This window comes from Dunckerocampus dactyliophorus, chromosome 4 (assembly GCF_027744805.1).
Source record: "Dunckerocampus dactyliophorus isolate RoL2022-P2 chromosome 4, RoL_Ddac_1.1, whole genome shotgun sequence".
NCBI classification, from domain to species: Eukaryota; Metazoa; Chordata; class Actinopteri; order Syngnathiformes; family Syngnathidae; genus Dunckerocampus; species Dunckerocampus dactyliophorus.
Window position 1 is genome coordinate 10,038,456 of NC_072822.1, and position 27,136 is coordinate 10,065,591.

The 27,136-nt window shown below is 39.4% G+C and overlaps 3 protein-coding genes across 3 annotated transcripts; all 3 read left to right on the forward strand.

The window, feature by feature from the left end:
- The first annotated feature begins 207 nt into the window (after nt 1-207).
- Nucleotides 208-2,364, forward strand: LOC129180107 (pro-neuregulin-2, membrane-bound isoform-like). Its single transcript, XM_054774195.1, has 5 exons — nt 208-290; nt 377-484; nt 1,345-1,465; nt 1,586-1,756; nt 2,087-2,364. The coding sequence occupies exons 1-5, from the start codon at nt 266-268 to the stop codon at nt 2,139-2,141; spliced, it is 480 nt and encodes a 159-aa protein (XP_054630170.1). The 5' UTR covers nt 208-265; the 3' UTR covers nt 2,142-2,364.
- Nucleotides 2,365-4,993: 2,629 nt separating this feature from the next.
- Nucleotides 4,994-10,454, forward strand: LOC129180021 (proepiregulin-like). Its single transcript, XM_054774007.1, has 5 exons — nt 4,994-5,169; nt 7,840-7,923; nt 8,809-8,938; nt 9,038-9,184; nt 10,100-10,454. Exons 1-5 carry the CDS (start codon nt 5,130-5,132, stop codon nt 10,164-10,166), a joined length of 468 nt encoding a protein of 155 aa, XP_054629982.1. The 5' UTR covers nt 4,994-5,129; the 3' UTR covers nt 10,167-10,454.
- Nucleotides 10,455-17,961: 7,507 nt separating this feature from the next.
- On the forward strand, nt 17,962-26,413 carry areg (amphiregulin). Its single transcript, XM_054774670.1, has 6 exons — nt 17,962-17,998; nt 18,264-18,428; nt 20,926-21,136; nt 21,207-21,380; nt 24,980-25,096; nt 26,314-26,413. Exons 1-5 carry the CDS (start codon nt 17,962-17,964, stop codon nt 25,071-25,073), a joined length of 681 nt encoding a protein of 226 aa, XP_054630645.1. The 3' UTR covers nt 25,074-25,096; nt 26,314-26,413.
- The last annotated feature ends 723 nt before the right edge of the window (nt 26,414-27,136 follow it).

A 27,136-nucleotide genomic window follows, 5' to 3' on the forward strand; every position in this document is an offset into this window, starting at 1 on the left:
AGGTGTTTGGTTTTCAGTTAGTGTGCCAAGAGGAAATCACGTTTAACAGTGAGCTTCTGGCTGATTACACCCTCCCACAACGGCACCACTACCGCGCTCATCACCTATCATCAACCCATCAGGGCCTGTCTGAGCGTGTTCTCGGTTTCTGTGGAAGCCTTTGTGTCATTGATTGGTTGATAAAGAATTGCCTGCGGTTGGGATCGCGCTCTATATAAAGTTGAGGAGATCTCAGTAGCACCTTGTAGAAGCAACGATTGACAAAATGATCAAGCAGAGTCTCAAGATGGGTAAGTCATTCATTCAACTTGGTCGCAAAATACAGCATTGCTCCTTTATTGTGAAGGTATAAAGTGAATAACCGGATCTTTTCCAGGCTTCCTCTCGGCCATTCTTCTCCTGGCAGCATCAGAACTATCGGCGCAAGAAACAACCACAGATCCTGCGCTGAGCAACTCATCCCCGACCACTCGGCTTGAAAACGGTAACTATGGATGACATTTGCATTTACTGTAATAAGTACAACTCAATAATTGACAATAATTTGAAATATTTAATTGCCATTCATAATACACTCATTGGCTGCAATACTGGATGCAGATTTAATGAGATCCAACACAAAAATTCAGCTTTTTCAAGGATGATGGTGCTGTGTTTGGATTGAGGCTTGTTGGAAAGGTCATTTGTGTATTATTGTAGGTGTATATACAGGATGTGGACTGAGTTTTTCATTTGTACTGTATATATTTTGGTTACCTTATGCCAGTGCCTCTGAAATATTGGGGCAGGAGGGAACGTGAGTAAACTTAACTTGGAAATTGTTAAGTAGTTACAGATGATTTTATTGTCTGTCTTCATCATCAGGTGGTTGTATGCAGAATGCTGGTGCCAGCATACAGTGGTTTGTGCAGATAAATAAATAAATTATGATCAACAGTATTTCAATTCAGGGGGTGTGTGAAAAACATTCTGGCCCTGAGGGGGGGATCATGACAGAAAATAACTGAGAACCACTGTCTCATGCACACCGCAAACTGCAATAGCAATAGCATTGTTGTCTTTGTAAAGGCAGTTTTTGTTTTTGGTCTCATTCGGGAGGCGCAACAGCTTGAGAAAAATGAAGAAAAACTTTCAAGCCTACTAAGCCAACTTCAGTTATGCCCATCCACAAAATATGCTCTAGAAAAACATTTTTTTGAACAGTAGGGGAGGCCTCAAAAGTATTCTTGAAGGAGAGGGTTCACTGTGTAACACTTTGACAACCCCTGCTTTAGATCGTGCAGGTGTGTTTACATACACAAATACACGCTTCTACTGTTCGTTGAGAATGTTTGCTTTGTGCAGGCAACATGGAGGACTTTCGGCTCCTGGGCTCGCACAGGCCATGTGGAGGTACAGACCAGCACTACTGTCTCAATGGCGGCACATGCATCTACCCCCAAGACAACACAGAACCCTTTTGCATGTAAGATATAAAACACACGCGTGTATGAACACGTTGCAGCTTTCATCTCCACATGCATGCTGGTTCGTGTTCACCCCTCTGGAATGCGCTCACGCTGATCTTTGTGTCTTTGCTCCTCAGCTGCCCAGCCGGCTTCAGTAGGAATCGCTGCCACTTTGACCATGAGCTCGAAACCTTGCTTTCTCGTTATCGTTATCACCTTGCTGCTGAGCATTTGATTGCCATCAGCTGTGCGGCGGCCATCCTCATTTTCAGCCTGGCCTTCCTCATCTGTTGTATCGTCCGCAAGAGGTGAGTTCGATCAGGATTACATTGTTGGTTCTCAGCTTGCATATTCTCCCCGTGCTTGGGCAGGTTTACTTCAGGTTCTTCCCACAGTCCAAAAACATCCATGTTAGATTAATTGGAGGCTCGAAATTGGTTGTCTACATGTGTCATGTCCGCCTCCCACTCGAAGTCAACTGGGATAGGCTGCAGCTCACCCACGACAAAAAAAGAAATAAATGTTCCAGTTAGCCTCATCGCACTCATCAATGATGGCTCATCGTTCTTATTTTGTTATTATTTCAACAAATATAATACTTTTTTTTTTGTTAAAAACATTTTGTCTTTTATTTCCAGGTGTGTAAAGTCAACAAAACTAATGGAATCCAATCCATCTGAGATAACGGTGTGACATCTGCCCCCGAAAGGGTCTTCGACCATCTTCATCATTTTTGACGTCCCCGCTTCCACTTGTAATAGAGTATTTTGATAGACAGCAGGAAAAAAAGCTGTTTTGCACCTTTAATGTTTTCTACCAAGCACGAAACAATCAACAGAAAAACAATTATCCTTTAAACGACACAACGTGACTATTTATTATTTTGTATAATCTAACTTATTTTGTGGGTTTATTTTGTATTTATTATTGATAAAATAATAAATGAAACTTTTAATCTGTGTCCTTTCTTCCAGTAGATGTAAGACCACAAAATAAATTATTCTATTATAGCTTATAATGCACTGATATTTGAAAAATAACCATATTTGAAATGAAACACACTTCGTGCAAATGTAGTTGGTTTTACATTTATACAATGGTGTGAAAAAGTGTTCGCCCCCCCTTCCTATTTTTTTGCATGTTTGTCACACTTAAATGATTCAGATCATCAAACAAATTTGAAATATTAGTCGGTGACAACACAACTGAGCACAAAATGCAGATTTTAAATGAAACTTTTTATTATTAAGGCAGAAAAAAAATCCAAACCAACATGTCCCTGTGTGAAAAAGTGATTGCCTCCCCCCCGTTAAAACATAACTGATTAATTGAGCTCTATCAGTGTGGAAAAGGTTATCAAGCCATTTCTAAAGCTTTGGGACTCCAGCGAACCACAGTGAGAGCCATTATCCACAAATGGCGAAAACATGGAACAGTAGTGAATCTTCCCAGGAGTGACCGGCCAATCAAAATTATCCCAAGAGCGCAGAAATGACTCATTCAAGAGGTCACAAAAGACCCCACAACAACATCCAAAGAACTGCAGACCTCTCTTGCCTCAGTTAAGGTCAGTGTTCATGACGCCACCATAAGAAAAACACTGGGCAAAAATGGCCTGCATGGCAGAGTTCCAAGACGAAACCACTGCTAAACAAAAAGAACATTAAGGCTCGTCTCAATTTTGATGATCCCCAATCACCAATTTTGGTGACCCAAGAGAAGAAGAAGAAGAGGTCTGACGAGACAAAAGTTTAACTTTTTGGAAGGTGTGTGTCCCATTACATCTGGCATAAAAGTAACGCCGTATTTCAGAAAAACAACATCATACAAACAGTAAAATGTGGTGGTGATAGTGTGATGGTCTGGGATTGTTTAGCTGCTTCAGGACCCGGAAGACTTGCTGTGATAAATGGAACCATGAATTCTGCTGTCTACAAAAAAATCCTGAAGGAGAATGTCTGTCCATCTGTTGGTGACCTTAAGCTGAAACCAACTTGGGTTCTGCAGCAGGACAATGATCCAAAATACACCAGCAAGTCCACCTCTGAATGGTTGAAGACTTTGGAGTGGCCTAGTCAAAGTCCAGACCTGAATCCTATTGAGATGCTGTGGCATGACCTTGAAAAGGAGGTTCATGATGGAAAACACTCCAATGTGGCTGAATTACAACAATTCTGCAAAGATGAGTGGGCCAACATTCTTCTATGGCGCTGTAAGAGACTCATTGCAAGTTATCACAAACGCTTGATTGCAGCTGTTGCTGCCCAACCAGTTATTAGATTTAGCCTACAATCACTTTTTCACACATTTCTCCCTTAATAATAAAAAGTTTCCTTTAAAAACTGCATTTTGGTGTTGGCACTGACTAATATTTACATTGCTTGATTATCTGAAACATTAAACATACAAAAAAAATAAGAAATTAGAAAGGGGGGGCAAACCTTTTTCACACCGCTGTATGTATGTCCTGTCTGATGTGGTAGACCACAGCCTTTATTGATGCTGTGTTTCAGGCTTGTTCTTGTGCTGCCATGATTAGTGCCTCTGTGCTGCCGTTCAGTCCAGTGGCTGAGTGCAGCACATTAAGGCAGAGTGTAAGAGGGGCATACATGGAGCAGCCCAACCAGGTAGCAGGTATAGTGTACTGGAACATCTGTTCCAAATATGGACTGGAGGTCCCAGAATCAAGATGGCAGACACCACCAACTGGTGATGGCCAATCCGCCCGACATAGTGGTGGTGCATAAACGTCGGAAGACAGCACTGGTGATAGATGTAGCAATCCCGAATGATAGCAACATCCAGAAGAAGGAACATGAAAAGCTGGAGAAGTGCCCAAGGCTGAAGGAAGGGCTGAAAAAAGTGTGAAGGCAACAGTGCGCTGGGGGCAGTCACTCCTAAGCTGGGTGGATGGCTCCAGCAAACACCAAGAACTACATCTGACATCTCCATTCAGAAGAGCGCATTATGTACTGGGAAAAGCTATAAGATCATGCACAGAACCTCAAGCTCCCAGGCCTCCAGTAGAGGACCTGAGCTTGAAGGAGATACTGCCTGGGTGGGCGAGAAAAACAATTTATTATGTAGTGCTTTGTGACACCCACATTTTTCATTATGTTAGTTAATGAATGAATGAATTACATGTTTCAACAACCACAACTATTAATATATTGTTCATTTAACATTCCTGACAGTGAAAAGAAACATTGTTATCTTTATGAATACAAAATATTTCTTACAGCTGATGTATTGGGGCTGTCCATGTGTACCTAATGAAGTGGCCGGTCGGTGTTTCAAAGCCCACCGTAGGGCGCCATTCAAAATAATCATAGTCAGAGTCCCGGAGGCTGTGGTGGATGGTGGGTGGTGGGTGGACTTCCGCCAGGATGTTTAAAACCATCCATCATGATAGGACAGACGAATGATGATGGTAGACTGTGCTCGCAGTCCCATCATTATCATGACAGGCACAATAGCGCTATTGTTGCTGTGATGACATGATGCCTTCAGGGGCCGTCTCTCCACTGGGATCCTTTAGAAGTCACCAGAGCTTCACTCAAGGTGACCACGCCCACACCGCCCAGCTAAACTCACCTCACCTTTAGATAGTTCCTCCCCAAGACAAGACATTTACTTGTACGCTTTTTAGCACCGAGAAACAGCTGCACGTCATCTTCCCAAATGGCAAACGGAAAAGTATCCACTCTTCTCTCGCTTGTTGGTAAGTTTTATGTGTCTTGTGTTGTTGCGCTAACTGCGCTAATTGTTCGTCGACTGTAGATTGTTGTTTAAATCAAAATCAACGTGCGTTGCTAAGATGCTGACACTGTTTTGTATGTTAGGTGTCAGTAAAAACTGAAACGTTTTAACTATTTGCATTGCAACGCAGCGCATTATTATCCACGTTTTTACCTTTAAACGTCACATTTATCTTACCAAATGTATATAATCAAATTTGCTTAGCAAAACCTGAGGTTATTCAAAATTTTATGAGGTACTTTAAAAAAAATATTTTATTCATTTATGTACACAAAAATTAGGAATCAGGTTATGAATATTTCCATTTAAAGTGAGATGAACAGTTTATAAAACGACCTGTAAAACAAATCATTTTAGAAGCTGGTAACAGGCATTCAAAGAAAAAAACTAAGTGGGAAAAATTAGGCTGTTTTATTTGTAAATGTTAAACACATTTTCTGTATAATTAAAATTTTGGGAAAAAGGCGGACTGAAACATCTGTTTCAACAACCGCAATAATAAACATCTCTTTCCATTTCAGTATGCCATCATAAGAACTGCAGAATTAAAGATTAAAAAGATGAAAACAACATCACTACATCCTACATTGGTTATTTATTGGTTGTGTATCTAGCCAAGGACAGTAATGCATTTGCAAATAAATCACATTTGGATTTTTCAAATGTGCCGAGATTGCAAAAGTGAAATACACTTAAAGCACTGACAGTGAAGGGGGCGGGAAGTCCACTTCTGTGTCTGATTGTGCATTTATTGAAAATATCATTTGCACCAAATGTACATTACTGAATGCAAAAAATAAGTCAGGAAGTAATAAACATACAGGACGGGCCAGTGTACAAGTTGTTTTTCATTATAGTTTTGAATGTATTTTTTTTCCCCATTAAATGTCCATTATTTAATGTACCTAATGGGTCAGTGCAACCTCTGGTATTAGTGAGTTCAAAATAGGTGATTTGCTGATGTTGCCACATGCCTGGCCTGCGCGAGTCTTTGTCAAACGAGTCAAAACATGAAAAGGCACGAGGAAATGTGGAGCAGCAGAAAAGAGAGAAGGGCTTACATAAGACTAGAACGGTCTACCCTGATGCAGGACACGATTTTGCTGCACTGACGTCAAATGTGTCCTTCTTGTTTGTCATCATTTGACCTGTTGCGAGGCACGAGCAGTCAAGCATGCTGGAAATGGGAAGACCCACTTGCGATGCACCTACTTCATCACTAGAGGCCGCTAACACAACACAGCACATTGTTCATTGTTTGGTGTTAGTCGTAGCGACAGCAGGAGTCGTTTCAGAAAGGGTAGCAGTTGTCCCAGTAGAAGCAATACTTATAGTAGTTGAAGTAATACTTGTAGTAGTTAGTAGTTCTATGTAGAGTGGTTGAAGTAGTATTAATAGATATTTTGAGTAATATTTGTAGTTGTAGCAGCATGAGTTTGTAGTTTTAGTAGCATGAGTTCAGTTCACTATTACTACTAGTAATAGTGGCAGTACTAGTTGTTGTAAAAAGTAGTTGTAGTAGTAGTAATAATAACTATAGTTTAAGTAATAATAGTACTTGTTGCCGTAGAAGTTTGTTGTTGCAGTACTAGGTAGTTGTGGTTGGATGAGTTGGAGTAGTAGCAGTAGTAGTCGTAATTGCAACTTGTGGAGGTAATAGTAGTACCTACAGCTTTAGTAATAGTAGTTTTAGTAGTAGGAGTTTGTCATACCAAGTATGAAGTAACAGTAATAGTAGTAGTTGTTGTAGAAGTGTTAGTACTTGTTGCTGTGCTAGTAATAGTAACTGTAGCTTATTTAATAGTAGTAATTGTAGCAGTCGGTGTTTGTACTTGTAGTACTAGGTAGTTGTAGTAGTAATGGTAAGTAGTAGCAGCAGAGGTGGTAGTACTAATAGTAGTAGTTATCGTAGTCATAGCTGAAGTTGTAGCAGCAGAGGTAGTAACATTAGTAGTTGTAGCAGTCATTGTCAAAGTATCTGTAGTTGTAGTTGCAGCAGGAGTGGTAGTACTAGTTTTAGTGGCTGTCATAGTAGTCAGAGTTGTAACGGTGGTGTTAGTGTTGGTAGCAGGAGTAGTTTTCATGCAGGTATTAGTATAAACGATGGAAATGTGTGTTAACCTTGATGATAGGTGGTGTAGTGTGGATGTCAGCTCTCATAATGGATGATGTAAAACATGTTTTGTGACGTAAGAGTCCGATTGTATTCCTTTGATTTATCAGCCTGTGGTGGAAAAAGCCATCCAGGTAGAAAGTATTGCTGTGAGCTGGATGGAGAGGAGACCACGTCGGAGGAGGGTGACTCATTTGATAATGATACAAGAGATCATTTATAATTAGAAAATGAAAAAAGCATCATCTGCGTCACCGCTTCAAGCTCATTTATTCAAGCATGAGAAACACCCAACAACCAGCCAGTGTTTTGTCATGGACAACAACATTGATGAATGAAATGTAGACACATCTTCTTTAGAACGGTGACTTTTTATGCAAATACGGTGCTCTATTTTGTCCCTTGATTCAGTTTCACGTGCACTCATGTTAGCGTGTCAAACTGGACATTGTAGGCTACATGGGGCCTGTTAGCCTCAGTAAAACTGTTTGTTTACAATGAGTGTTTTCTGTCCAACAGGCGTCATACTGCTGTGGCCTTTTGCCCTGACGAAGAGTATCTCATCCAAACTCCAAACTGCACACAGTGCCTCCATGTCTGCAGGTATTCTCCCTCATTCACTAATGCTTTACACTTTTATGTAAAAATATTATTTATAGTTTTGGCACAGTAACTTTTTATTTGATCTTTTAATTTCTATCGGATGGATGAATTAATTTATCATAATATAATATGATATGATATAACATCTTTACGATCATGCAATTATTTGACATTAAAAACATGTTTTCATAATAATACCATCAATTCAATGCAATACATTACATTCCGATACTCTATGTACTATTACTACAATTGTGGTCAGACAATTTTTTTTTAAAGTTTTGCCACAGAAACCATACATTTTTCATTTTATTTTACATTGTGATGCGATAAAAATCTGCTCAAAAAAATGAAGGGAACACTTAATCAATCACAATGGCAATCACACGTCTGTGATATCAAACTGCCCACTTAGGAACACAGGTGGACAATCAATTTCACATGCTGTGGTGCAAATGGAATAGACCACAGGCTGACAGCAAGACAATGATACATTCGATCATAAATTTGATTTCCATTGATAATTTTTGTGTGATTTTGTTGTCAGCACATTGAACTATGTAACGAACAAAGTATTTAATAGTTCTAGGATGTGTTATTTTAATGTTCCCTTTGTTTTTTTGATCAGTTTATATAATATAATATTCATATATCATCATAAGATGTACTGTAGTATATCATATCATGTCATATTGTATCGTATCGTATCGTATCGTACCGTATCATATCATATCATATCATATCATATCATATCATATCATATCATATCATATCATATCATAGCGTCATAATATATCCTATGATTATACTATGATATAATATGATATAATACACTGTAATGACAAGGTCTTAACAGCCATGTTGTTGCTGTTGATGACTCTTCAGAGCAGGAACAAGAGCGCCCTCATGTGGTGGTGAAACGCTCAACACAGAACTGCGACTCCTCTTTCGACAACTACTGCATGAACGGTGGTCAGTGCATGCTTCTGGTGGACGCCAATGAGCATCACTGCAAGTGAGTCTGTGTGTAGATACTGTACATACTGTACACAAGTGTGTGTGTGTGCGTGTGTGTGTTACAGTGTGTGACGGCTGTCTCTCTTCCACGACACAGGTGTCACAGTGGTTTCTATGGCCCCCGCTGCAGCAATCTGGAGCTGGTCGTTAAGCCAATGGGAGAAAAGCAGATTGTTTTCACCGTTTTCTGCGTGACCATGCTGCTTGTTGCCCTGGCTGGAGCTCTCTACTTGTGCTTCAAGTGGTAAATTCCATTATAAACTACCATTATTCTTGCATTTTCAGAATAACATGTATAATAATGCAAAGCCTGGCTGTTGTAGTTTAGCAGAGACACTACAATGCTAACCATCATAGCCTTGAGCAACCCTGTTTATTTTCTGGGATACCGAAGATGTTTATGGTTTAAATGTATTTGAACATATTACATGAATACATCACATATTACAATTCACAGTTCCACATGTCCAAAAGGAGTAGGAAGAAGCAAAGCTTATTTAATCCTACCCCCCACCGTCCGTTTCACATCAATTGCGATACATTTGTTCACTTCCTGTATTCCAATTGCACTCTTTGCTGGTTTAAATACATGGGAAAATAGTAAGGTAATGTAATAATGTGCTAAAACAAAATCATGGTAAAATAGTAGACAGAGTTCTTCAAAGAAGATTAAGTATATTTTAGAGCACGTTGGTGCGTCCATCCCTCGCTCCCTCCACCCAGTCACTGTTGTTGTGTCCTGGGGCAAGACACTTCGCCCACCTTGCCTCCAGTGCTGCCCACACTGGTGTATGATTGAGAATGAATGTTTGGTGGTGGTGGTCAGAGAGGTGGTAGGTGCGAATTGGCAGCCACGTTTCCGTCAGTCTACCCCGGGGCACCTGGAGATACAGATATACATGACCACCACCAGTGTGTGACTGAGGAGTGAATGAATAATGGGTTCACCTCATTGTGAAGCACTTTGGGTACAAAAGCGCTACATAAAAGCTAATCCATAATTATTATTATTATTTTCAGCGATACTTAGCCAGGGTCAAAAGTTAAATAAGTACTTTTTTCCCTCTCCAGATGATTCATTGTTCCTCAATTGATTTTTGCTGTCGGTCAAAACCAGAATCCTCTTTGAATAAATGATGTGTGTGTTTTGTTTTTCCAGGTATAAGAAGAATAAATGCAATCCCAGGCAGAAACGGCAAGGCTACAAAGGAGTGCAGACAATGTAGAGTCTTCTTGTGTCCACGCTGGAAAATGCCAATGACAAAGAACCCTTTTTATAGCTGTATTTTTTTTTATTATTATTTAAACCTGGCACTTTAATTTTCTGTGAGGTTTAGCTCGTATTTATTTATAGTTTGTCTGCATTTTGTAAGCAGGATGACTTTTAACGAGAACAGCCATGATTGTCATTGTCATTCTGTTTAGTCAGCGAGGAGTTTGATAATGTCTTGTAAAGAATTGCCTGGAAGTTCTGCTATTGCCACAAAGAAATAAAAGCACTTTGTGTTGTTGAACTCCTGCACTGATTTTTGTTTTATTTTAAATATGAATGTCATGTGGCTGCACGGTGGTCTAGTGGTTAGCATGTTGGCCACACAGTCACAGTCAGGAGATCAGGATTCTCCCTTTGGCATGTCTGTGTGGAGTTTGCATGTTCTCCCCGTGCGTGCGTGGGTTTTTTCCGGGTACTCCGGTTTCCTCCCACATTCCAAAAACATGCATGTTAGGTTAATTGGTGACTCTAATTTGTCCATAGGTATGAATGTGAGTGTGAATGGTTGTTTGTCTAAACGTGCCCTGCCATTGGCTGGCAACCGGCCCAGGGTGTACCCCGCCTGTCGCCTGAAGTCAGCTGGGATAGGCTCCAGCATGCCCCCGCTACCCTAATGAGGATAAGCGGTATCGAAAATGGATGGATGGATGTTTCAATGACTGTTTTAATGTGTCTGAATTTCTGCTCAAATAATAATAATAATGGTAACAATAAAAATAAAAATACAATAAAATGGTTTATTTGTCAGTACTCTTATAATAATAAAAATAATATTCTATAATAAATAAAATCACTTGGTTATTTTATGGTTTTTAGATTTTTTTTTTAGATTTTTTTACATTTCTCAATACTTTTCAAAATGTGCGTTCCTTAAATCCTCCATTCTTGAATGCGCATGGTCATTTATTAACAAGTACTGCGCATTGCACAACACAGCAGCAACAGAACCGATGTTGTAGTAGCGGTAAGGAGCAAACTGCTCAGTTCACTGATTGGCACACTGATGAGTTCACTGTAATTCTAACTCACCCCAACAGCTGAGTAGCGCAACCAACATTTTAAAGCACATGCAGAGATAGATAAAGCTGCAGGGTACTGACCATGCGTGATACTTGACATGCAGAAAAAAAAACTACATCAGGAGGTTGCCTACAGCCACAGTCATTAATGCGAATGTTTTCGACCTAGTATGATACCCTGGCGGTTATTTGCCCACACACGCAGCGACTATAGTAGACTTAGCAGTTCACTGAAAGGGCCTTCACTGGAGCACTTACGTCGTGTGTTTGTATAATGCAAAGCTAAGCGTCATGTTTGGTTCCAGAGAAGTGTGTCAGGTTAATGCCTACCGCCATCGTACTCCACATAGCCTCATTAGGGTCTAAACTGGCTGAATGAAGCGTGTCATTGTGCTTTCTATGCAAACGGAAGCTACGATCACACGTAAACATTAACTCGACACGCGTTGCTATTTGCAGCACCGTTCCGTTTTGCAATTCTTGGAAGTGTGCTCACATTGTCACTATTATTACCTCAGTGTTGCGTGTCAGGAGGTTACTCACGGACGCTCTGCGGTAATCCGCATCTTTGCATGTGCTCTGATGGAACTAAGAATTGTGCATGTGCAGCAGGCACACGTCTCCACCCATAATACAAAAAATAAATAATTCTGTGACTTTATTTCAGTGGTGTCCAAAGTGCAACCTGGTGGCCATTTGTGGCCTGCGTTTAGTGTTTTATTAAATAAAATTACCCAGCCCCCCAAAAAAAACACACCAGAAAAAATTGGAAAAATAAAGCAAAAAGACACAATGCAAAGAGAAAAAGCTAAAATGTTGATACTAATAACACATAATAACACATGGCTTTGTCTTTAAATGTATTTCATGTTTTTTAGCCTTTTTACAAAATAAAAAAATGTCTATATATATATATACCAAAGTGGCTTTGATTTTTCAGTATACTACCCTCGGTGGAAAAAGTTTGGACACCCCTGATTTAATCCATGAAAGTGGATTCAAGAAACAGGATATGTTGATGATATGTTGCCTCCTGACCAAAAGTTTAAGACCAGTTGAAAAATTGCCAGAACTTACATTTTGCACTGTTTGCTGCACTTTAAAAAAAAAAATTTTTGTCCATCATCCACAATCCTTATTTGAAACAAGAGGAAGAGAGGAAAAACAGCTAGCATGTGGGAGCTAACAATGCACGTAACGGGACACACCTATTTCAACTATAAAGCCCTAAAAAATATAGTATAAGACGCACCGGTGTTTAAGCCGCAACCACTAAATTTAGAGAGAAAAACAGATTTGTACGTATACTGTATAAGCCACACCGGGCTGTAAGTCGCACATGTCCACGTCATAAAATGACATATTGTGCGCATGATTCTGCGAGAATCAGGCAGCTCTTTATTTGACAATCACAGAGTTATGAGAAAACTCACAACTTGTCAACCTATTGGAAATTGCAGGAGGTCATTACTCAATATAACAGTCTGACTCAAATCATCACACAGCAACTTAACACTCAAAAGATAGCTAGGAAATACACAATACAAGTACCAATTAAATAACAAACAACAGCTATTTTAACTTCTACCCATAATGCATTACTCATACAGCTCATTGGCCAACAGCTGCCATGGATGCCACCAGAGGGAGTTCATGAACTCAGCTACAGGGGGACAATCAAGATATGGGACGATCCTCGGCCCAAATTAAAAGTGACTGTGTGGAGGTGTTCACACCCATAAATACCTGGGAGTGAATCTGCATGATAAACTGGACTGGACTGCTACCATGGATGCTCTGTGCAGGGCAGAGCCGTCTGTACTTCCTCAGAAGGCTGGCATCCTTCAATGTATGCAAGAAGCTGCTACAGATCTTCTACCAGACTGCGGTAGCTAGTGCCCTCCCTCCTGTATGCAGTGGTGTGCTTGGGGAGCAGCCTCAAGAAGAAGGATGCCACGCACCTTGACAAACAGGTGAGGGAGGCAGGCTCTGTCATTGGCACTGAGCTGGACAGCCTGACATCTGTGGCAGAGCAAAGGATGCTTAGAGGCTCCTTTCCATCATGGACAACTAGCATCATCCAATGCACAGCATCATCTCCAAACAGAAGAGCAGTTTCAGTGGCAGATTACTATCACTGCCCTGCTCCACTGGTAGAATGAGCAGATCATTCCTATCTACCTACCTACAGTACCTACCACCCTACCTACCTACCTACAACAGACATTTTAGCAATTTTTGAGGTGATTACCAAGAATGCTGCAGCTTGTTATAACTGAGTCCTTTTTGAAAATAGTGTTTTATTTTACGGCGTTTTCAGGGTTTTTTGAGCTACGGTCTGAAACTTTTGATCAGCTGATGAACAGCCAATACTAAATGTTGTCTCACTCCCATTTCTTCTTTTTGGATGTTGGAGCTCTACTTAGAACCCCCTTAAGATCCAACAGTGCAAATCCTTGCAATTTTCAACGTTAACGTTTTGACCAGGAGTATCACTGAAATAAAACAAATAAAATGCAGACTTTCAGCTTTATTTTAGGAAGTTTCACAAAAATATGTGATTTACTATTTAGGAATTACAGGCATTTTATGAAGAAAATATATCCAGCTACATCAAGGGTGTCCACACTCTTCCACCCACAGTCACATACAGTGAGAAAGCAAATTAAGGTCATATATCTCATTAATAGTGCACTCATTTTATTTGTAGAATATTTGGAGGGCCCAGAAAAAAATGATCTGGCCTTTAAGCAGCACTTTGGTTACTCCAAATCTGCATGGATTCATCATTTTGAGTACTTGGAATATAAAAACATCAAATGGGCAACTAAAAACAAACTGGAGACCACACCCGGCACTTTGGATACCCTTGGTTTAGCCCTTCTTACTCTTACTGTACTTCTATCATCATGAATAAACGCCAGTGAACATGTTCCACGAGCAGCCATACTGTACACGCCTACTCCATAACACCGCCTCCACCATGTTGTGGTATGCTTTGGATCGTGAGCTATTCCCTTTCTTTCACCATACTTACTGTACTTCCCTTGTCTGACAAAATGTGAGATATTTCTGCACAGCGATACTGCAAATCACACCTACCTGCATGCGATGCTTGTTTGTAACACTCCTAATTACAGAGCACATGCTGTATCGTTGACACTCCTCGTTGTGTCCAAACATTTTATTTTCTTGTTAAAGCTTGTGTGTGTGTGTGTGTGTGTGGGAGGGGGCGGGGTGGGGGGGTGATGGTTCCCTTCAGGCTTTTTGTGTCAGGCTTTTCACATGTCAGATACGGTCGCACGTAACCCAAACAATCACATCATCAACCAAACGCGCCAAGAAGTCCCAGCATTGCATGTGCAGACACAACAACACACTGAAACACACCCCACCCTAATTCATACGTACAGATATAGTAACATGGGGCATCATTTCATAAAATACATGTAATACACCTGGGAAGATATCCCTGCAGGCTAACACAGAGGACACACACAGAATACTTGCTAATGCTGCCACTGAAAAAACAAAAACAAATGAGTACCGTATTCGTAACACTGCAAGGGTGAGTAACAGCTCAAATTAAATGAAAGGAAATTCATTTAAAAGTGGGTTTTTTAAATCTGAAACTGAAAGCGTTCATGATACTGACAAATGCATCCCTAAATCCCCATGACTTTTGTAAGAAAAATAATTCTTATGAATAAATTATATTATATATTATTATCATATTTGTTACAATACCATATAAACATATAAGCCATATAAAACCTTTTTTTTTTGCAGCACAGCATCATATATTTACAGAATTTATCCCTCTTCTTATGGTCACACCCCATGGTACATTTGCACAATCAGCAAATCAGCAAATGTCAAATGATTTCAATGTCATATTCTGCCTAGCAACAGGTGGAGCTCCACCGCCCCACACAACATGGAAGGGACAGGGAGAAATGGCAGCAGACACGCGCTAACTCCAGAAAGTATTACAAAAACAGCACTATATGGTTTTATGTGTATTTATTAGGGTTGTGAATGTTAAACCGATGCGACCGGATTTGACAAGCGAGAGATGCGGCTGCATCAGTAGTATCCTCCAGGATCAATAAGAATCATCCATCGATCCTTGGATTAATCGATTGTAGAGACATGCACCGGTTGACAGCCCGCCTCTTAAACAAAACGAGAGCCTGGGCTGCTGGAGGAATGATTGCCGTGCATGCTTTGTAGCTTACCCTGGCTGAAGACGAGAATGGATCTAATTAGCATTAGCAGCACGCTAGCTAGTCACTGGGAAAGACGTTCAACAGATCAGCAAAACATCCATACCGTACATTATAGATCTACCTTATACATCTAATTTATCTTCTTTATTATGCAATGTGTAAAACTAAGACAGGAACAACATCAAATTAAAAGCATGAAATGAATACAGACCCACCTTCCACCAGTATAAGCCTGGACTTACAAATACGCACATTAGCACTCAATAACGTCATCAAACCTTATCATTATGCATTCCCATATGGTATCAGCATTTGGGACCAAATATGAGGTGAAAGAAAAATGGGAAAAATACAGTATAGTAGTCTATCTGTGCACCGTGTTAGAAAGTTAGATGGTACATTCAAGGACCGTTGAACAAAGCGGGATAATGTAATATTAATGTCTACATCAACAAATGTAACCTTTGAATCGTATCGAATCGATTCGTATCGTATCACTTGTAGACTGTATTGAATCGTTTTGTTTTTACAATACAACGTTCCCTTTTGCGGATTCGCTGTTTTGCAAAAATTTTTTAGTGCTTCTTTTTTTTTTTTTTTACTGCATATGAACGTTACGGGCCGAGCCTGGCCCTTTAAGAAGAATTGCATAGTGGGAAGTTGAGTGTCTCTCTCTGTCTCTCTCTTCCCTCTCTTGGCTGTCTGCACCGCCCATTGTTTTCTGCGTCCTGATTGGCTATAGATAATTGTTTAAGTAAGTAAGTGTTTAAACAAGAGAGAAATGTGAGAAAATGTTATTGCGTGTCTGAGAAAAGTGCATAAAGTGTATGGTGAGGGGTTTTAAATAAAACCTTAAAACAAATATAATTATTGTAAAAAAATGAAGTTGGCTACTTCACGGAATTCACTTATTGCGGGCTATTTTGGAAACCTATCCCCTGCGATAAACGAGGGAACACTATATCGTTTTTGAATGGTATCTTAACCCCTGTATCCAGATGCAAATGGAATCATCTACCACAAAGAGATTTACATCCCTAGTATTCATACATACTGTCGTCCCTCATTTATTGCGGTTAATTGGTTCCAGACCCGACCAGGATAAGTGAATTTTTGAGAAGTAGGATTCAATATTAATAAATGTAATATTTTTGTAGTTAGAGCATAGAAAACCTGTTTTTGACCTTCTAAATACGGTAAATACATTAGAGCCCTGTAGACATGAAATAACACCCCTGTCGTCAGCTTTACTCTTGTATTAGGGGCCAATTTTATGTCCTTAATTTCAAGAGTTTGTTATTTTTATCCTTGGAATATATCGTTTAAGCCAAAACATTCTATTTATAAAATGACCGGTACTAGGAGAAACCCATTTTAGCTCAATTTCCTGAAATATTTTCCAATTTGAAGCAACTATAAATTCCGAGGATTTGAGTATAATTTTATGTCACTGGGGATGGCTTTTCTGGTTCATTTTCATTGAGAATAGACAACAGTTTTCCTTATAGTCATGATGCCAGAACCTTTATTTTGCACCTCCACCTGAATAGCCATGTACAGCACACGTTCAATGTCCAATGTAAATAATCAGTCTGACAGCGGGTTCAGGAATAGCATGCGTCTCGGTTGCATTCTGGCATATAAATCCGCACCTGGTTCAGTGAACATTCACACAGGAGCTGCTGTCGGCCACTCTCTGCACTGCTAAGCTGCTGCCAGCACTAAGCTAACAGTCAACTCTAGCCACCCGATGTTACACACGTCACTTCTTAAAGATACTGTATTACACTCCGTATCACGTCTTTTGGAATGCCTTACATTTGTACTTTTGTTCATTTAGCCATTTTTATGCTTGAAAATGCTTAATTTATGTTATGAGTATATGCAATTTGCTTAAATATGGATTTTTTCCACTAATAATAGACACATTCAACTATGAAACAGCAATCATTTATTTTTGAAAACTATTGAGGGCGCGTACATGTACTAACCACATGTATCACTTACTCATTTGTCAGAAAAAAAAATAACACGCGTCCTTCATTCAAGCTGGATGATTTTGGGCCCTAAATGCTAACAACCAATGACTTAACAGATGTTACTTCTACTCTCCAATGAATACGTGACCATATAAGGAAAGCGGAAGTCATAACAATTAAATGGGGAAGTCCAAATGTTGCTTATGAGGCTTTTAATGGTGATGAGAGGCAAGTCAGAATACATGAATGTGATTTGTGTCTTCATTGCTTCACATTCATTATTCCCCCACAGACACACCAGCATTTGGGAGGACTGTGGATGCCTTAGGCTAAGATTAATCATTAGACACACACACACACACACACACACACCCCCTCGTTTCTCCTTGGAGTACACAGACATGCACACGTCTATAAAGGCTGCACCCAAGCACAGCACAGGTTAAAGAGAGCACAGCACAGTCTCTTTCACACACACACGTCACCGCACAAGCCGGACACACACACTCTCCTCCTGGGATATGAACACCTTCATCCTCACCTGCCTCCTCTGCCTCGGTAAGTCTTCCCATTTCCTGCAGTGATAACAACATGAGAAATAAATCCAAATAATGGGATGCTGGGAATATTGTTGGAAGGGACAACTCGTCCGACCAGAGAGGGAGTTTAGCTGTTTTATAGACGAGAGCGAGGAGCTCATTTTTGCACAAGTTAGAAATGTTTTCACATGAAATTTAAGTGGTGTTCCAGTTAGAGACGGGCTTTATTCTTAAAGACCACTTTAATGTTTCAGTACTTATAGTATGTCTCCCGCCCCCCCCAGTACTTTACAGTGTTCTCGGCGCTCAGGGATCTGAGGCCTCGTCCTCCGGAGAGCTAGGTACTGCGACGGGGACTTCGGCCTCTGGGGAGGGCCTCCGGGTCTTGCTGGGCGATGCCGATGAGGACGATATTGACCTGGATGAACTTGCAAGTGAGTTTCTCTTTGGTTTGATCCAGATTTCTTCATTTTTATGCGGCAAAAACTGGGCGAGGCACCAGTCGGTTAGTTCCATTAGGTCAGTCTGTACGGTGCAAAGCAGTGCTCTAAATTGTACGCACAACACGAGATTAACAAAAATGTCTCAAATTCTTTACACGTTAGCACAACCACTTGTTGCTAGGCAGAGTTCACAGGGCTCAACCATAAACGCCTCATAGGTAAAATACTACTAGCTGCTTTGGTATGGTATGGTATGGTATGTTTATTTTAGCTCCAGACATGACATGTAGCAAGAATGAATGAATTACATGAAGGTACATCACATGGGTACATTTGCACAATGCAGCATGTCTGGAGTCTGGCAGAAGCAGAGCTTATATTTAATCCTACCCCTTCCCCATGTCTGTTACCGATAATTCATTCACACCATAACTTTTACTTGCTGACACTTATAATATTTCACTTTCCAACATTTGTCATTTGCATTTTTTTCCACTTCCTGTATGAAAGGATGGTGTTCAACACAAAAAAAAGATGCCAAAATAATGACACTATAAACTTTGTGCAGTTTTAAGGGAATAAAAAACTATGAAAAATGATGAATTGGGAATCAATTGTTAATAATAAACATGAAATAAACCAATTAAATTGAGGATGCTGACTCTTCGTGAGTTATGTCTTCAGTTTCCTTGCAGTCGACGTGATGTACGGTAACCTTCGTCCAGTTCTTTCACATCTTTGACAACAAGTACTTTGGCTTCCTCTGGTCCTCCATTTAACTTGATGTAGATTTTGCAGTTGGCGCTCCAAGTGCCTTGAATTTTCCCCTGCTTCCTGAATTCGCGCGCCTTCTTGGCGATGTCAGCGTTGCGTTTTGTCAGATGCTCACTGATGTAGACGTTTGCTTCTTTCATCTTACCCCCCTGCCTCAGCAATGCTACCTGGACTTTATGAGGATGACAGGTGTGGTGTTGTTATTCCTGCCAAACATCGGGACGCACATCCAACCCCTTCGACTGCAGAAAGTTGGCCACCTGTTGCTCTGTTGGAGCAACATCGTGTCCTCCGTTATCAGCCGCACTGGCATAAAACCTGCGTATTATGTGAAGCCCCGTCACAGTTACATTGTTCATGCGTGTCGACTGCTTTGAACGACAAACAAGAGTCAAACAAAATTACTCCCAAAACTGCACTCTACAGTAATAATAAGAATAGTTCATTTATAGACATTCATTTCACAATTGAATCATTGCTCTGTATTAATTGCAAAATACATACCAGAAAGAAACATCTGGCTTTATTTGGTTCAAAGCTTGTGTACAGTAGATCCATGCATTCCCAATGGCAAAAAGCAATGAGTAATGGACCCACAAAAAGCCCCAAAAATGCCTTATTTGATACTCAAAAAACCCTGTAATATGCCTCTCACAGTTATTAAACGCATTTTAAATTCAGTTTTTTACAGTTACACGCATGCAGTATTGTACTGCACAACGTAACGTTACACAACGTTACACAACGTTACGTCTTCCTTCTGGAAAATGTTGAGTGAATGGACTTGTGGGACAGCGCCTTCTGCTGGAGTCATAGCGCTCTTTTTCCCTCGCCGGTGATGCCATCAAACCACTTTCCGCTTAAGCTACCATAAAACTATTTACAATTTTATAAAAAAATTAATAAATCTGCAAATATTCAAGGGCATGAATGCTGGACAAGTGAATATTATTTGATTTTTTTCTCTAAAACAATAATAATACATAGTAATTTAACAAAAATAAATATATATATATATATACAACCAGTCCAGGGTGTACCCCGCCTCTCCGCTGAAAACAGCTGGGATAGGCTCCAGCATACCCACGACCCTAGTGAGGACAGGTGGTATAGAAAACGGATGGATGGAAATATGTAGAAATATATGATAAATAAAGAAACACAGCATTATAAATAATTTCAAATGACTTTCTGTATGGGTTAAAAAAACATTTCTAGCAAATTTAAGCTGAAAAAAATATTTTTCGGTGCACACAACATTTTTTAAATGGATTTTTTAATAGAATTTGTTTATAAAGAACAAACCTATTCATTTAGTTTGAGGCATTTATTCTTAAAGTCACATATATTGATGAATACAGAAAATAAATCAATATGAAATAAATAATATAGTAAGTAAATAAACAGTAATAAACAATTTATATATATTATATATTCTTTTGTATATATATATTTTTTATCAGTATCAGTTATTTTATCATTGGATAATCTTTTAAGTCAGTTTTAAGAGTGCCAGAAGACTTTAGGTAACGCACAGCAGCTTGAGAAAAATAAAGAAAAAACATAAATAGATTTTTAGCTCCTATAGTGAGAAGATGAACAGTGTGGGTGGCCAGAAAACCAGTTTTGGGGGAGTTGGGGAGGTCCCATTACATTCTCTGAGCCTCACTGTACCGTTTTAAGTGTTTTGATGGTCGTTTTTTCCTACTTCCAGGTGAGTTTCTCCGAGATGACAGAAAGAGACGAAAGGGCAAAGGCAAGAAGAAGAACAAGCAGAAGAGCAGGAGCACCACTGCCTCCAACCCCGGGCACCCGTTCTTCACCCAAGACCTCACATCCACCCTTGAAACCACAGAGGACCCCTGCACCTCCACCCATCTGGGCTACTGCATTCATGGCTACTGCAAGCACATGGAGGGCCTGCGGGAGCCTGTGTGCATGTGAGTCCACGGGCCATTTATTTGGTCTTTATTTCCATCTTCCACATTCATTCATTCATACGTTTTCCAGCTGCATGAAGGGTTACGACGGCGAGCGCTGCGGGATCCAAACTCTGGAGACCATAAGAACCAAACCAGAACATGTCGACGACGACTTCGAGTGGGTCCAGATGGCCTTGGTGATCGCTGCCCTGGTTCTGTCCATCTTCAGCTGCACTGCCGTGCTGCTCATGGCCTGCGCACAGTGAGTACACCACAGCGCTATCTGTTGGGATTGCGAGGATGCAAAGTCAACTATAAACAGAGTTTATGCAGAGGAAAGTCTGGAAGGACTCTTGAGGTCAGAGGTGAAACTGTCCAAGAGTGTCTTTTCTATTGAGCTAGAACAGCAACTACTCAATTTGCAATATTTCTCCTGCAATTGCAACAAAAGTAACACAATTTTGTGTTTTTGGGGCCTTTACAATTTATTTCTATTGAATGTATTTATTTATGGGATGTTTTCATTTATATTGCATTACACTATATCATATTATTTATATTGATTTATTAGTTATTATTTTTCACAAGCCCTTTTTGACGTGTAATACAAATCTGGCCTCACGAAGGTCACAACGCTAATGTTGGGCGTTTATTAGTGTTTTGGTAAACGCAGCATTTTTAATATGCCTGCTGTATTGTTGTGTACATAGGTTGCAAAAACAAGAAGTACGTTCTTATACTTGGAAAATCTCATTTTGAAGCCTGAAAAACTGCGTTTTTTTCCCTTTTTAAAAATATTGTCATCATTATTATTATTATATAATTAGTAGGGCTGTCAATCGATTAAAATATTTAATCACGATCAATCAGACTTTGTCCATAGTTAACTCATAATTAATGACACTTGATCGCAGGTAGAAATAAGGTTTTATCTATAATAAGCAGGGCTGTAAATCTTTTTGTGGTAAACGATTTGATACGCAGCTACGATAACTACATCCAATTTTATGTAAAGGGATATCAATTTTGGAAATATGAGCCATTATTTTATTCAAAAAATAATATACATTTAGAAATCCCCCAGTTTTTGTTTTGTCCAACTTTGTTTGACAGTCCTTGAACGCACCTTCTAACTTTGTCCCCTGCTGTAGAGATAGACTACTATACTGTATTTTCCCCTTTTTCTTTAACCTCATATTTGCTCCCAAATGCTGATACGATGTGGGAATGCATAAAGGTAAATGTAATGACCTTATTCAGTGCTAATGTGCATATTTGTTCGGTTCAGGCTCGCACTGGTAGACGGTGGGTCTGTATTCATTTTGTGCTTTTAATTTGATGTTGTCCCTGTCTTAGTTTTACACAATACATACTAAATAAGATAAATTAGATTGCTATAATGTACGTATGTTTTACTGATGTGTCGATGACTAACTAGTGCGCTGTTAATGCTAGCTAATGCTAGTGCTGCTAGCTCTTCAGCCATTGGCACAAGCCATCAAATAGCTGTCTTTGGCTATGCCTAGCAGCTCGTACCAACATTTTACCCCACAGTTCAAAACAAAAAATCAGCCGAGACATCTAAAAAAAAACACTCGTTAGTTGGGACACTTGCATGCCAAAGTACTTCTGTATAAATGACAATAAAACAATACCGGCAGTGCTTCAGTACCTTGTTGCTTCTCTCTGGCAAGTCGACGTGACAAATCCAATCACAGCGTCAGTAGATACAAATAACTTTGTTACGAGAGCCATCTGCCAGGGTTAACTTCGACAGCCCTAATAATAAGTTAATACAACAATATAAGATACTTTTCTTTCATTTGTTTAATTGTAGTGTTTTTATTATTGTCATTAACTTCACTTTAAGTTACCGATATGGTTCTCATGCCTTATTAAGTTCTATGAGCAGAGATCGTTATTTGAAAAATGTCATACAATCTCCACAGTATTGATCCTAACTGTATTTCATGTCTCAATTATCCCTTTTACTTTATCGGCTCACAGGCAAGGAATCATATTTGGTCACATTTTGGGCTTAGAGGGATGCAGCTTCATTTCTCCTGGCAAATTAGCAACAAATAGAAACGATAATAGAAAGAAAATACAGTAAAGTAACATGATTGTGTGTTATATTAGAGTCATTAAAAATGATAAAGAAAGTAAATAAAGAACAAAACATGGTGACTAGTAAAAACAAATGCAGTGATCCTGTTTGTTTTACGGTGAATACAAAAAAAACTCGATATCACAGATCAAAAGTGAGCAACATCCTGTGAGTTGGCATCAAAAGCCACTTACACAACAGAAAGCACACAACACTCCCTGAACACACCCTGAGTGCACGCCGTCTGCGTTTCACTCGTACGTTTACTAGTGAAATCGCCAACTATGCTCTAATAAGGATGGCTCATGTTTCACCTGAAAGTGACACACTTACTGGAAGAGCATGGCGGCTCAGTCTTCTCTTCAATATGTTGCCAAAGACGTGCATGTGCAAGCAGGTCGAAAGTCCATTTTTTAAATTTTTTTATGGCTTTACAACTGCAGGGACTGCAGTGGTGTTGGACTGATTAGAAGAAGAACCTATTATGCCGAGAATAAAAACATCACATGCCTCTCCACAAAAAAGGTGAAAATAACAATAACATAGAATGGAAACCAGCAGTAGTGTGCCAGTACTGAATAATCCTAACTTGTACACCTTCATAGATATATGATTGAATATTATAAGAGAAAAAAAATCACTTAAAATTTCATGATTTGGAATGATAGAAAAAATAATAACAAACAATAACAAAATACAATGAATGATGATCAATTATTCATCCAGAACCAAACAAACCCAAATGAAAACATCACATTCGGTCATACATACACTTCTACATAGGAGTATTAAAGTACTACTGAGGAAAATATTTCAACAATTCTACCACAATACCATGAGAAAGAAATATAGAATATTACAAGCAAAAAGGTTTCTTTGCAATGACACAATTTCATTTTACAAGAATAAAGTTGTAGTATCATCATCACAAGCATATACCTGTGTTAAGATGAGGACTAATAACGTTGGAACGTAAAAAAAAAAAGATCTCGAATAACACGAGAAAAAAGTTGAGGTTTTTGGAGAAAAAAACGTCAAAATCTTACGGCGAAAAAGTCATAATCTTTCAAGAAAAAGAAGTCATTTTTCAAGAATAAAGTCATAATATTACCATCACAAGCATACACTAAATGTGTGTTAAGATGCCGACTAAAGCCTCGTAAGTTTATAAGACAAATGGAAATGGAATTATAAGAAAACAACTTCTTTTAAAAAAAGGAAAAAAATTCAATATGCCATGAAAAAAAATCAATTTTTTTTGAAGAAAAATTCCTGATCTGTCAAGAAAAAAGATGTTATTTTTTGGATCAAATTGTAACATTATCTTATCACCAACGTACTGAATGCTTGTGTCAAGATGAGGAATAAAAAGTTGTAATTTATGAGAATAAGCAACCAGAAAAAAAGTATTTATGATGTAAAAAAAATATATAATATATTAAAAAAAAATAATATGGCAAGAAAAAAACTGCAATTGTATGAGAATACAATTGCAATATGACCATATTAACGTACTCTATACTTGTTTTAAGATGAGGATTAAAAACCAACAATGAAATAATCAATGTTTTATCGCAACAACATTGTCATCAGTAAGAAGTCGAATCTGTGAAAATGTGTTTGTTCCGCCTAAAGAACACATTACACATTACACATTACACAACGCTTCATGACCTGATTCATAAATGGCAACTTGAGACAAAGCATGCTGGAATTTGGATCTTCAAACTGCTCACGTCGTGTGTCTTTTGTAGTTACAGGTCACATAAAAACTTTCTGGCGTCCTACCTGGGTAGCTGGTCTGAGCAACAGAAGCTGCAGAAGCCTGCCAGTGATGTTATGGTGTGAGGGGACACGTGAACTGGAAGGAGGTGGGTTCCATTTGTCACAATGATAAGCACACAAATGACAAACATATGTGCTTTCACCGCATACAAACATCTACCTGCACACAACGGTCATGACTGGAAGTGACATTTGTGCTCTCCCTGTGGGTTGTGGTCAAAATGCTCTGGAAGACATCCTAGCATGCATGTAGTACAGATATCAGGGGGGAGCGAGTACACCACAATGTGCATCTGGATCTGTTCACCCATCTAAATGATCTGTATCGTATCTGTACTCGCAGTGGGCGGTGCATAAACCGGAAGTGGGCGGGGTTAACCAGAAATGGGCGAGGCTTAAATCGGTACATTATATTAAGTCTGAAATTGACACGGATTGATCAGTAGTTGCTGTACAGGTATTTATTGTTTATTATTCAGCTGAATGTGTACTGTTTATGTGTGTACGTGATCTGTAAGAAGTTATTATGTCATTATTTTCTAATGATCTGTGTGAAGTTGGTGATTCATGCAAACATCCAGTGATGGCAAACGGGGAAATAATCTGTCAGCCTTGATCACTGTAGTACGGTAGCACCGTGCTCAGTACTACATAGAATACAAGGTTTTTCAAGTGGCTTTATGTCACCAGCCAAATTAGAAGCAAGCAGATGGAAAGAAAAAAAAAAACACCGGCAGTGACCCACGCAACATGAGCCATTTACAACTCTGTCTTGTCAAATGCACCGCGTACGTAACGAATCACGGCATGACTCCTCTCCCTGGCAGTCGCTGTGTGTGACTGGCCAGTCACAGAGCGAGAAGAGTGAATACATAAGTAGTAACCCAATGAGGATGTCCCTTCATCACGATTCCACATAATGATGAGCTGTACTCGTTTCATGCTCGTACTCGGCAAAAATGTATTATCCGGAATGTCAAAAACGAGGATCCGGCTCATCCCTAACAGATATTCTCAAACTTTTATACTTGTCAGCCCCCAAAGGATCTGCACCAAATTTTTGGGTGATTCGCTGAAACACGCTGTGAATTTACAATGGGTAGAGCACATTGCACTGTGTGAGAAATTTCAAGTCAGTTAGACTTATGGGGTTTAATAATGGGGTGCCACCAAGTGGTGTATTTGCACATAGGAAACACAAGGGGGATGCATGTTTTGACACATTTTCACCCTTTTGTGTGTTCTTTTCCAAACTCATTCTCATGTAACATTGTAACATTGCGTGTTCATGGTGTCTCCTCAGGCGGCCACATCTCCTCCAGACGACCAGAAGCTGAAGATTGAATAATTGCTTCATTAGATGCAGCATAAACTGTCCACAATTTAGCGTTTAATTTATTTAGTGTGATTATTTATCTGTATGAGTGTTTGTATGTCGAATTGTTATTATTATTATTATTATTATTACGCTATTGTCTGTATGTGAGGATGCTGAGCGTTCAGTTCACAGACAGCTCTGGTTTTATTTATTGTACTGCTCTTGTTATAGGTCAGAGAAACTGTCATCATCTCACTGTGGGAAAAGACAAGGTGACATTTGAACAATAAAGTGTCTGAGTGTTACTTCTGGGTTGATTTTCGTGTTTACATTACCTCAACACCTCAGCCTTTTGTACTCAGCCTTTTACTGGATGACATCACACAAGCATTAGAGCAACACAAAAGATGGAAATGCAACACAAACAACCAGACGGTATCTCACAATAGTGAGCACCAATAATTATTATTACAATATGAAACTTGGGTAGACTTTAGAGTAGTCAGTGTAAAGCTTGTATAGCAGTATATTTTTAATATCTACTGCAAATGACTCAACACACAGCCATTATTGTCTAAATATATGGCAGATATATGGCAAGATAATCGTGTCTTGTCTACAGTCAAGCATGGGGATGATAGCATTGTGGTCTGGGGCTGCATAGGTGCTGCGGGCACTGGGGAGCTGCGGTTCATTTAAGGGCAACATGAATTCCAGCATGTACTATGACTTTTTAACTTGCCGGTGAATATTATCTTTTACTTTTTAGTTTTTTTGTTAATATAATATCCATACATTCATTTTCTAT

Excerpts from the sequence above, each read along its gene's own strand:
- LOC129180107 (XM_054774195.1), top strand. The coding sequence starts at position 266 with ATGATCAAGCAGAGTCTCAAGATGG. Across the intron at positions 1,466-1,585 it reads AACACAGAACCCTTTTGCAT|CTGCCCAGCCGGCTTCAGTA; the intron begins GTAAGATATAAA and ends TTTGCTCCTCAG. Across the intron at positions 1,757-2,086 it reads TGTTGTATCGTCCGCAAGAG|GTGTGTAAAGTCAACAAAAC; the intron begins GTGAGTTCGATC and ends TTTTATTTCCAG.
- LOC129180021 (XM_054774007.1), top strand. The coding sequence starts at position 5,130 with ATGGCAAACGGAAAAGTATCCACTCTTCTCTCGCTTGTTG. Across the intron at positions 5,170-7,839 it reads CACTCTTCTCTCGCTTGTTG|GCGTCATACTGCTGTGGCCT; the intron begins GTAAGTTTTATG and ends TCTGTCCAACAG. Across the intron at positions 7,924-8,808 it reads CAGTGCCTCCATGTCTGCAG|AGCAGGAACAAGAGCGCCCT; the intron begins GTATTCTCCCTC and ends ATGACTCTTCAG.
- areg (XM_054774670.1), top strand. The coding sequence starts at position 17,962 with ATGAACACCTTCATCCTCACCTGCCTCCTCTGCCTCG. Across the intron at positions 17,999-18,263 it reads CACCTGCCTCCTCTGCCTCG|TACTTTACAGTGTTCTCGGC; the intron begins GTAAGTCTTCCC and ends CGCCCCCCCCAG. Across the intron at positions 21,381-24,979 it reads CTGCTCATGGCCTGCGCACA|TTACAGGTCACATAAAAACT; the intron begins GTGAGTACACCA and ends TGTCTTTTGTAG.